The sequence below is a fragment of the Silene latifolia genome, chromosome 4 (assembly GCF_048544455.1).
Source record: "Silene latifolia isolate original U9 population chromosome 4, ASM4854445v1, whole genome shotgun sequence".
NCBI lineage: Eukaryota > Viridiplantae > Streptophyta > Magnoliopsida > Caryophyllales > Caryophyllaceae > Silene > Silene latifolia.
Window position 1 is genome coordinate 4,449,880 of NC_133529.1, and position 11,044 is coordinate 4,460,923.

General features: G+C 32.5%; 1 protein-coding gene across 2 annotated transcripts; it reads left to right on the forward strand.

Annotated features, from left to right (window-relative positions):
- Positions 1-5,540: 5,540 nt before the first annotated feature.
- LOC141651993 (uncharacterized) lies at positions 5,541-8,445 on the forward strand. 2 transcript variants are annotated; one of them, XM_074459669.1, is made up of 3 exons: positions 5,541-5,830; positions 6,106-6,186; positions 7,727-8,445. In XM_074459669.1, exons 1-3 carry the CDS (start codon positions 5,779-5,781, stop codon positions 8,125-8,127), a joined length of 534 nt encoding a protein of 177 aa, XP_074315770.1. In that variant the 5' UTR covers positions 5,541-5,778; the 3' UTR covers positions 8,128-8,445. The 2 variants fall into 2 exon arrangements, with proteins under 2 accessions (XP_074315770.1, XP_074315771.1); XM_074459670.1 differs by having other exon boundaries at positions 5,677-5,830; positions 6,121-6,186.
- Positions 8,446-11,044: the final 2,599 nt, after the last annotated feature.

Genomic DNA, 11,044 nt, shown 5'->3' on the forward strand with positions numbered 1-11,044 from the left:
TTTTTTCATGTTTTTGACGAAATCTATCGCCATTCAAATCTTGTTTGACGATACCTCTTAGATTTTGACGAATGTTTTAGCACGACGTTTTTTTTTGTAACGATAAACTAATTGCATAGTTTGTCAACTTAAACTAATTGTATGCATTTTCAAGAACATTTAAACGAAAAATTGTTAATAAATAGTACTCCGTATGAAAATTTGGTGTAATTAATCACTCTAGGGCACATGTTAAAAAACGACGTAGGTGATTGATAGTAATATTAATATACTCCTTCAATAGACAATTATTTATCAAAGGTGACTATTATATTCTTTAGGAGAATTATTTTAATTAAATGGTTTGAAAAAGGTTTCACGATTCACGACAGATAAATAAGACTTTTATTAGCTAAATCGTAGAGTTTCATACTGAAAATTGAAAAGTGAAACAATTTTGCAGCTTATCATGTAAATATCATCAATTATCGGCGAGTGATAGGCTTGATAAAACCCCAAATAAGATTAATTAATGTTGATTAGGTTTTTTCGAGAAGAAAACGGAGAGGAGATATCTTTTATGACGTGTTTTCCAATTCTAGTGAGATACCGAGTACCTTTTAGTTTCATTTTTTACTGTTGATAATAGTTAATGCTTGGCTTCAAAATGTATATCCTTTTTCTTCCTTTTATAGCCGATAATTGCCAATTGGTTGGGACTTAATTGAGATAAACCTTTCATTAAATTTATTTATTAAGTGAATCTAGTCAGATCTCCTCTCCCTAAACCACCATTCTTCAACAACGAGCTATCTTATTGTTAATTGTTTTCTCTTTGAAAGAGTTTAATGCTCTATTGTTAGCTAATAGGGGCGTCTTAAAGTAATTGTAGGTCTGGTGCACCATAGAAAAATAAGACTCCAAATATAAATGTATAAGTGTACTACACGTCGAGGTTTGTATTAAATTTTATTAGTAAAACTTATAAATTCGGTGGCCAAACTAGAGTCTCCACTCTCCACCAATTTCTAAAACGTTCTATATCGTCAAAGCATGTGTAAAACCAGTGTTACGGAGGTTCCTAGTTCCTTGTAAGAGGTTATTTACAACCAATTTAAACATCATCAAAATAAAAGTTGACGATGCGATATTATAATTTTAAATCAACTTATAAGCAAGATCACCTACTAACTCTACAATAGAATCATATATCATATCATATATCATATATTATATTAAAGCAATAACCGCTTACCTCTTTGATCGCCACGTGTTACACCCCACTTTATTGCCACGTGTATTCAACGTATTTAAATGGCTGCAGAATATTTGACAATAAAAAAATGTGCAAAAAAGTCTAAGAGATATTCAAATATGCCGCAAATCATTTAAATTAGTAAATGAATGATTCAGTGTTTTTAGTTACATGAATCACGGCCCTACTTAGGAAATCTTTTAGAAAATATTTAATTATGGATTGTAACCCTAATTAGTTAGAAAGTATAAAAGATAATATATGATTCTGTATGCCGAATTTAGCCCCATCTCGCCCTACTCTGATACACCGGAAATCATTTTGATACAAATATTATAGGAAAAAGATTATATTTGTTACCCAATTTTAATTATGACTTGTAACCTTAATTAGTTAGAAAGTATAAAACTGATTGAAAGATAATATATGATTCCATATAATCACAAAAAAAATGCCGAATTTAACTCCAAAAATATCGCCCTACTCTGATATACCGGAAATCATTTTGATAGATAGATTATAGGAAAGGGATTATATTTGTTATCGTATTTTTAATTATGGATTGTAACCTTAATTAGTTAGAAAGTATAAAACTCATTGAAGGATAATATATGATTCCGTATAATCACAAACAAATGGGAACGTCCCGATTTATATAGCCAATAATTCTCCTTATTCGCAATAGATACAATATTAATGGATGATCAGTTTGTCATTTGTGCTTATTTACAAAATTAATATCGTACACGATAACGAAAAATAATGAATTGTTGTCATTCTATTATTTTCCAATCTTATGTACGTTATATTGATGGACCTGACACTTTTTTTCTTCTTGAAATTAAAGTCCAACGTCATCCAAGCTACCGTAAGGAAAGCACTGATTAGAAAGTTCCAGAAATTCTTCGCCATGTGTCATTAATTGAAACCAGTCAACCTAATTCTTCGCCACGTATTATTAGCCTTATAGTTTGCACTGACAACAACTGTAATTCTAAACATTAAAAATAAAAACGAATTAATTGGGTAGAATATTTGTTCAGTTACGATATTAGGATCATTTTAGAATATTTTTTAAAGAATATCATCTAATAGAATTCCATTTTTACACGTCTGCATTGCCACATTATAATGTCCATAGTAAGAAGATTCTCGAAACAGTAATACTACAAGGCTTCAAAATATAATTCACTGGTATAAATAGAAATACCTAAACTCACGGCCGATTTTATTTTCTAAACAAATGTCATTTTACTCCGTATGATATTAACCCCATTATTACGGCATTACTTATCCTAATTTATCTTGACTCCATTAGAAGATATTGCCGTATTTGATAGAGTAAAAGATTATTTTTCTTAGACTGTTATACTAATTTTCTTGATTGGCAAATAAATTTCAAATAAAATTTAAATGCTAGGCATTAAATCATTGAATATTCATTCCATCATAAACCGTATTAGGAAAGTTTTAGCCCATTATTATAACCGCGTACGTTAAGTTTTGTTGTCTTCGAGTCGTATGTTGCTATGCACATTTTCATTTTTTTTTTTTTTTTTTTTTTTTGATGACGAGGGGGTTGAGTCCCCCCGGGTCCATGCATTCCCGCACCACCACATGGACCATGAGATTTTATCCATGAGATTTTGCATTTATTTTCCCAACCTATGATTTATATTTCTATTTTAGTTTCTTTCTCGCCCACAACACCTCTTTTTGCTAAATATTTATTGGTTTTGATGGTTATGACAAAGAAAATATCTTTGATTACTTATACTGTTCTTTTTAACCTTTTGTTCTGCAGATCGTATATGGAGATTGCAATTGGAGGGAGAATCATGCATAGAGTAAGATCGTAGAAGGTATGGTGCAATTAATTTTCAACATTCATGGTATGATATATAATGGTATTTGGAAAGGAGTAGTAGCATACATACTTTCGTACTATAAATCTTTGTAGTTTTTAGAAAATATGGGAATATTTAGTCTTCCTTAAAACGAATTAAGACACCTAGCTACTTTTGTTTTATTCTTAACTATTTGACCAGTCTTAAATTTAAGATGGATACACCCGTATTAAATAAGAATATGTAAAACTGTACGTCTTAAATAATTTTTTTGTGAAACCATGAGATCTATTCTGTAGGAATACCATCGTACCATCCTTTTATCACGCAGTTAAAGCCAAGAGAAATCAAATTAACATTAACTATTCATAATGTTGTCTGTCAAGTGTCAAGCAAACTTGGGAAAACCCTAACTTTTAGTTAATTTAGATAAATACGGGGTAATGTGGTCTTGGCGACACACAGTATACAGTGTACAATTACTTCTGAAGATTATTATTATTATTTTCTGATAAGGTAAAAAAATTAGATTAATCGAAAATTAGCTTATATCATCCTTTCAGATGATGAGAACAGTAAAAGAAAATCTTATTTTAATACTTCTCAACATTATGAATTATTTTTGTAAGGTCTTGATAATTATTATTTTATTTCTTTTACAAGATTTGAAATAAGCTTAACAAAACTGAAATAGAAAAAGTATTTTAATACCTAATCTTCGCGTCTTATTTGTTCAATGAACAGATGTGGAGGTATTTTTAATACTGTTGTAATGGGTTATGACATACATGGGGTAATATGAATGTTAAATATTGCATGACACGACCTAACTGTAGATTAGAAATTACGTATCCCAACCAAACCTAAAACGTACGACCCCTGATTAACCCATTTTCACGAGTAACCTGCTCGAAGATTTTTAACCCATAAATTAACCCATTTTCACTATTGATGCCAACTTTCCGATTATTATTTTTATATCAAAAGAGACGTTGAGTGCAACATATATGGTAGACTAACAATTCAGTTGGCCTAGCATAAACAATACTATTAATACAAGTGTTGATTCATTTAACTATTTAAGAAATCCTCTTTTTAAGTTGTCTAACTCTTCACATTTTATCAAATTTGTTATTATTATTTTAACACACTATAAAAAATATTGGGAATACAACTAATGCGATAACATGAAATTGGTCGATGAATAAAATTAAGCATGTATATTGTTAATAAAAAAATATCAAATCTGTAACATGGGTTTGACATGTCGAGATAAACGGGTCTTTATGATTTGAGACAAATAAAAGCTAATTAGTCAAGCAGCCAGATGAATTTTGATGTATTGGAAAGCAATATATAGTTTGTTAAATACACTTAAGAAAGTTTTTTCGAGAGTAATGGGAGAAGGGTTTTAAACTTTTAAACACTCTACCTCCGTAATCAATGGTAGCTCAAGAATGGGTATTACATCGTATCCATATAATATTGGACTCAAGCATTAAACTTCAATAATTCCATTAACGTTGATAAGTGGAGGGAGGGGCGAGGGGGAGCGGAACACCATATCGATCCAAATAGCAAAACTAATATATAAAACACAACTCCTCGAATAAGATGGAATATGCCCATCCCAAGGACCTGATAGGTGGGGGAAGAGGAACACCATATCGAGTCGAAAAACAACACTACATAAACCACCAAGGTCGAAAAAGATGGGTTATGCGCATCACAAGGACCGTCGAAAACATAACATATAGGGTCGGGAGGGGTCGGGTATTAATAAATGAGTGATTTTTATATAATGCGATTGTCTTACAACATGAGATCGTCTAAAACATTAATTACAATTGGTTCATATAGGTGTGAGGCCATCAGTGTAACATTTAGCCAAACTCATTTATAAAATAAGATATTCATTTGAGAAGACAAATATAATAACACTAAGTCTGATCTCCCTTAAAACAGTAAATCTCCTTAAAACTCGCATAATTTAACAAAATGAAAAAAAAAAACACAAACTACGATAATAAAATTAGAAGATATAAAAGATACTCTCCCCGCCCAATCATTTGTTTATCTTTGATTTAAATATTTATATTTTTAATATAAAAGGTAAATAAATAATCAAAACGGAAAAAGTAAATATTTAAAATATACTTTGATTAACACTCTATATTGCCACCCGTGTAGTGCACGGGTTTAAAAACTAGTGTATGTTAAAACGGCACTGAATGTGATCAAAACCAAATTTTTAATCATAAAAGTGATCACTATTAATTCAAACAATTAGTCTCCCTTGTGACGGACTATATCCGTCACAAGGTGAAGACGGGCCAAATAACTACCGTATTGTGTAATATGGATAGTGGTGGACCATGTGTAGTTATTATTTTATTGTTAAGATTCTTGGAAAAGCAAAAAAAAAAATATACAATTGGGGTGCTCCCAATATTTCGTCTATGTCAGACAAATAATTGTACTACTTCTTCTTCTCTCTACAGTCTCACATCATAATTTTTATTGTTTTTTCACTCTCTCATCTAGCTTTTTCACTCTCTCATCTAGCTCCCTCTATCATCAACTGGGTTCGTCATTTTCCAATTATAATCGCCATTTTAGCAGTCTTTGAGCATCGAAAACTCCGTCTACAGCTGCATCTCTTCAAAATAACAACATTTCATTCATCTCTCGAAGACGATGGGCAAGAAACAAATGGCTAGGAGAACTCCCCCAAAGAAAAATATGGAAGGTATGATATTATTGCATTTGTTGAATGTTGTTTGTTGTTCAATGGTCTTTATTGTTCAATGTTGTGTAACAAAAAATGGTCTTTATTGTTCAATATTGTGTATTAACCATGCACGCATGAATAGATGTCGTCAAAGGAGTTGTTGTACATGTTGATTCTTATTTGCTAAAGAATGGTGAAATTAATGTAATTAAAAAGGTTAAACAAATTTGTTGTTTGATTGATATTAGCTTTGTTTCGTTTTTTTGCGTACTAGTAATAGCTTATGCTGGCAGGTGCGCTTGAAAAAGGTGTGAAAATGGCAGCTGCTATGGGTGGAAAAAATAAGAGCAAGGAACAGGCAAGCGTAGTAGATGGTAAGCTGAAAATGTCACCATTTCATCTGAAAAATGTTCATAGTTTAAGTTAAAAATGTTACTTTCTTATCAGCGGTTTTTTAACCTCTGTTTGCGTGGTTTGACATGAACTTAACAGGGTGACATCTAAGCTTAAAATGGTCACATATGTTGTGAAGTTTAATATGTCATTATGATATTCAGTTGACAGGGTGACATCTAAGCTTAAAATAGTCACATATGTTGTGATGTTTAATATGTCATTATGAAATTCAGTGGATGTACACATTTTAGGATGTGCCACGTTTATAGGTAACATCGTCTAAACATGGCAACCATAATGAGGAAGTATCATGACATTTGTTTGAGTGTCCATCTTTGTTGTTATATGTTGGTATGTTTAAGTGACATGTCTGATTCTAATATGGTGACATATATATTAGTGGTGAAGATGTGACCATCATAGTTGCTATATGTAGGTATTCTTATCAGATTTATGTTGGCAGATTAGTGTTAGTTGATGTAGTTGATTGAATATGAAATCATTTAAAAGGGTAACAATATGTGAGAAGAATGATGGCATATTGCCCAGTTCAAAAATGTGACCATCTAAGGTGTAAAATGTGACCTTTATAGTTGTGTCATAGATTCAGTAAAATATGGTGACATATATAATCTAAATGGGTGACAAGTTGTGAAGTCTAAAAATGTGACCATCTTAGTTGTTATATTAGGTATGTTTAAGTGACATGTATGCTTCTAATATGGTGACATATATATTAGTGGTGAAGATGTGACCATCTTAGTTGCTATATGTAGGTATTGTTAAGTGAGATGAACATTAAATTAGTGTTTTCAGATTAGTGTTAGCTGAGGTACCTATTTTAGGATGTAGTTTATTGAATATGAAATCATTTAAAAGGGTAACAATATGTGGGAAGAATGATAACATAATTTATAATTCAGAAATGTAACCATCTAAGGTGAAAAATGTGACCTTTATAGTAGTGTCATAGATTTATTTAAATATGGTGACATATATTATATAAATGGGTGACAAGTTTGTTAGTCTTAAAATGTGACCATCTTAGTAGTTATATGTAGGTATGTTTAAGTGACATGAATGCTTCTAATATGGTGACATCTTAGTCTTAAAATGTGACCCTCATAGTTGTTATATGTAGGTATTGTTAAGTGAGATGAACATTAAATTAGTGTTATGAGATTAGGTTACTCTGGTTACATCTATTCTCTTAAAGGGTGACATGTTAGTTAGTTTTAAAATGTGGCCATCTTTGGTAGCTAATGTACCTATTTGTTGCTATGGTTGAATTTATGTCAGAGCATTTAAAATGGTAACATTAAGTAAAAATAATGATGACATAGTTTTTAGGATCAAAATGTAATGACCATAGTTGTATTCTGTATAGGTGTTCAGTTCAGTTGAACCTTAGAGCAATGGTGACATCTATTCTCTTAAATGGTGACATTGTTTTAAAAGCATCTAAATTGGTATCATTATTGGAGTTAATGGTGACATTACTGACAAACATATTTGCAGATATTCATGTGCAAGCAGGGCCTTTGAAAGTGGACAAGAAAAAGACCATTGCTGAAGAATGCTCGAAGGAGTTGGAGCTTGGCCGAGGCTCAAAGAGAAAGACAGCCACAAGTGCAGAAATGGAGGCGGATCTTAGCGTGTCTGAAGCGGTGGCGCAAAAGAAGCAGGCAAATGCCGGAGCAGCGGGCGAATCGGAAGAGACATTCACGCAACAATTGGAAAACGACCTTGTATTCTATACTGCCTTCATTGCCATGCTTCATGAGGTGGACACTGCTTTGGAGAACGTGGTGCTCCCACCCTCATTTGACCTGGGCATAGATGACATTGGCGTTGGGGGAGAGCCACCAGCCCGCTCTTATGAGCTGAGGTACACCCATGCTAGAGACCGTCCACCATAGGGTCCGGTGTATAATGTTTCTAAGGATGTTGCCCCTTCCCCAACCCGTGCCCAGAAGCCTGGCAAGAAGAAATGAAGATGGGGCAAAGGTCGTTAATGTAACCGTCAATGTTGATTAATGATGTAATATTTTGGATCAGTAGTTGCTGGTTGGCTTAACAATGTAATATTTTGGGGCACACTTTTAAGACCTTCTAGGTGGTAGGGATTGTGCAACAATCCTTGTTTTGTATAAACCTTATGACATATTAATGTTGTCATATATGTAGACCAATATGATCACAGTTTAGCACTAATGTGGTGACATTTTGATGTTGTACAGCAGTGTGACCATTTTATGATGCAGAACTTATCATCCCTATGTTTCCCAACCTTATCTTTTTATAACGTTCAGCAAATACAGATACATTTCTCCCTTAAGGTGGTAACATATTCATGAATCACTTCTATGTGACCATTTTTAGAGTTTTATGTTCATTTAAAATGGTAACATGTCTACCCTGACATATGGGTGATCATGCTTGCAAAACAGTCACCATTTTTATCACCTTCCAAAAACAAGCACATTATCTAAGTTAAAATGGTAACATATCTCCCATACATTGATCACATTTTGCCAAAACTTGTCTTTATAACATTCAGCAAACATAGATACATTTCAGCTTAATGGGTTAACATATCCAACAACCACTTATATGTCACCATCTTGAGTGTATTATGTTTACATGTAAACAGAAATCCACCCTAACATATGGTAAGCTTCGTATTAAACCCAAAGAAACAACAATTTAAATAGCAAAAACATACAATCAAACATAGACACATTATTCAACTACTTTGGTCACATTATCAGCCTTTTCTATCTTATTGGTCATATCAGACGCGGGACAACGACGTACATGGCACTCTCCCCTGACCCAACCTCCGTCCCTTTCCTAGCCTTCTTTTTCGGCCTCATGTTCCTTTTTTTCGTTAACTGCTACCCTTTATCATACAACGTAGGGTCCAGAATAGGAGGCACGGTCACCTTTACGGTTGGTTGATCTTCCTCCATATTAAGGTTAGAAGTAACAATTGGACCTCCTCATTAGCCTTAACAACTGGACCTCCTCATTAGCCTTAATAAACAACCGTTGAGGCATTTAATTTGCTGAATAAGTTTTGGAACGGCCGATCACCCTTTAATTTCCCAAAGTGAGATATGGCGTTTTGTTGAATAATGTGCCATTAACATAGACGATGTATCGTTTCTGGATAAACCTGTCACCAATTTACCATTATTAGCATTAAAACATATGCTTTTATGCATGAATATAAATGGTGACATATACACTGTATGCCCTAAATGTTACCACCCTAAGTGAGTAAATGTAACCATAATATCAATGCTTAATTGGTCTTAATACAATATGGCACAATGTAACCATCTTAGCTTATGTTGCTACACACTAAGATGGTAACATTTATGAAGAATGTGGTGACATGAGAAAATATGACACAATGTAACCATGTTAGCTTATGTTGCTACACACTAAGATGGTAACGTTTATGTAAGAATGTGGTGACATGACAAAATATGACACAATGTAATCATGTTAACTTATGTTGCTACACACTAAGATGGTAACATTGATGTAGGAATGTGGTGACATAAGAAAATATGACACAATGTAACCATGCTAGCTTATGTTACAATACACTAAGATGGTAACATTGTGACACATTCTCCTTTAAACAAATATGTGACCATGTTTATGCAAATGTGTAATTATGGTGACAATTGTATAATCAGACTAAGACAGGTACATATGTATAATAAGGTGGTCACATTCACCATTTATGTTAACAAGTTAATAATATTGGTACCTTTGATAAGGTGATCACATTTTCAGCAGTCACATATAGTGTCCATGTTTAGTATATTATGTTTACATGTTAAGAATAATTTGTAACACCAAAAATCATAATATTATTTGTACATATCTTTGTTAAGGTGGTGACATTTTCAACAATCACTTACATGTCACCGTGTTAAGTATATTATGTCTACATGTTAAGAAAAATTTACAACATAATATTGGTACATTTGTCAGCTAAGGTGGTCACATTGTTAACAATCACTTATATGTTAAGAAATGATATCATCTTAGTCTGAAGTGTTCCCATTTTGTAGCTTTTATTCCAAGTAAACACCCTTAAAGATCAGTACCTATGACAAGAGCAACCAAATTTTAAGCTTTAGTTAAAATGGTAACACCGAACTCTAAAATGGTCACACTGTACGTTAAAATAGTAACATATTTGAAGATTAATATCTATGACAAGAGCAACCAAATTTTAAGCTTATGTTAAAATGGTAACACTGAACTCTAAAATGGTCACATTTTTAGCTAAAATGGTAAAATATATGAAAGATCAGTATCTATGGCAAGAGCAACCAAATTTTAAGTTTTGGTTAAAATGCCAACACTGAACTCTAAAATGGTCACACTGTTATTATCACCTTAGTCTAAAAACATATATGGATACAAATGGTGACATAAAGGTATGTGTAAAATGTTATTATCTTAGAGTACAATGTTACTATTGGATACAATTGCTCAAACATGCATAAATGTCGTAGTCACAAAAGTATACAAATGCATAAGCACTGCAAACTTGCATATCGTCTCACACCTCATTCTCTTGGACTTCAACTCAACACATTTTTGAAATCCGTAATCAAATCTAAGCTAACAATAAATCAGTAATCAAATCTATGCATAAATGCTATCATCACAAAAGTATACACATTTTTGAAATCAGTAATCAACTCAATCACATTTTTCTCTATTTTCCTGAAAATCAAACTTTAAACTCAAATCTAAGCTAACAATAAACAATCACAACGAATTAAGTTCAGAATCAAATCAAATCAC

Bases quoted from the DNA above. Each gene is read 5' to 3' on its own strand.
- LOC141651993 (XM_074459669.1), top strand. From the start codon at position 5,779: ATGGGCAAGAAACAAATGGCTAGGAGAACTCCCCCAAAGAAAAATATG. The intron at 5,831-6,105 runs GTATGATATTAT...TTATGCTGGCAG, and splicing joins CCCAAAGAAAAATATGGAAG to GTGCGCTTGAAAAAGGTGTG. The intron at 6,187-7,726 runs GTAAGCTGAAAA...ACATATTTGCAG, and splicing joins ACAGGCAAGCGTAGTAGATG to ATATTCATGTGCAAGCAGGG.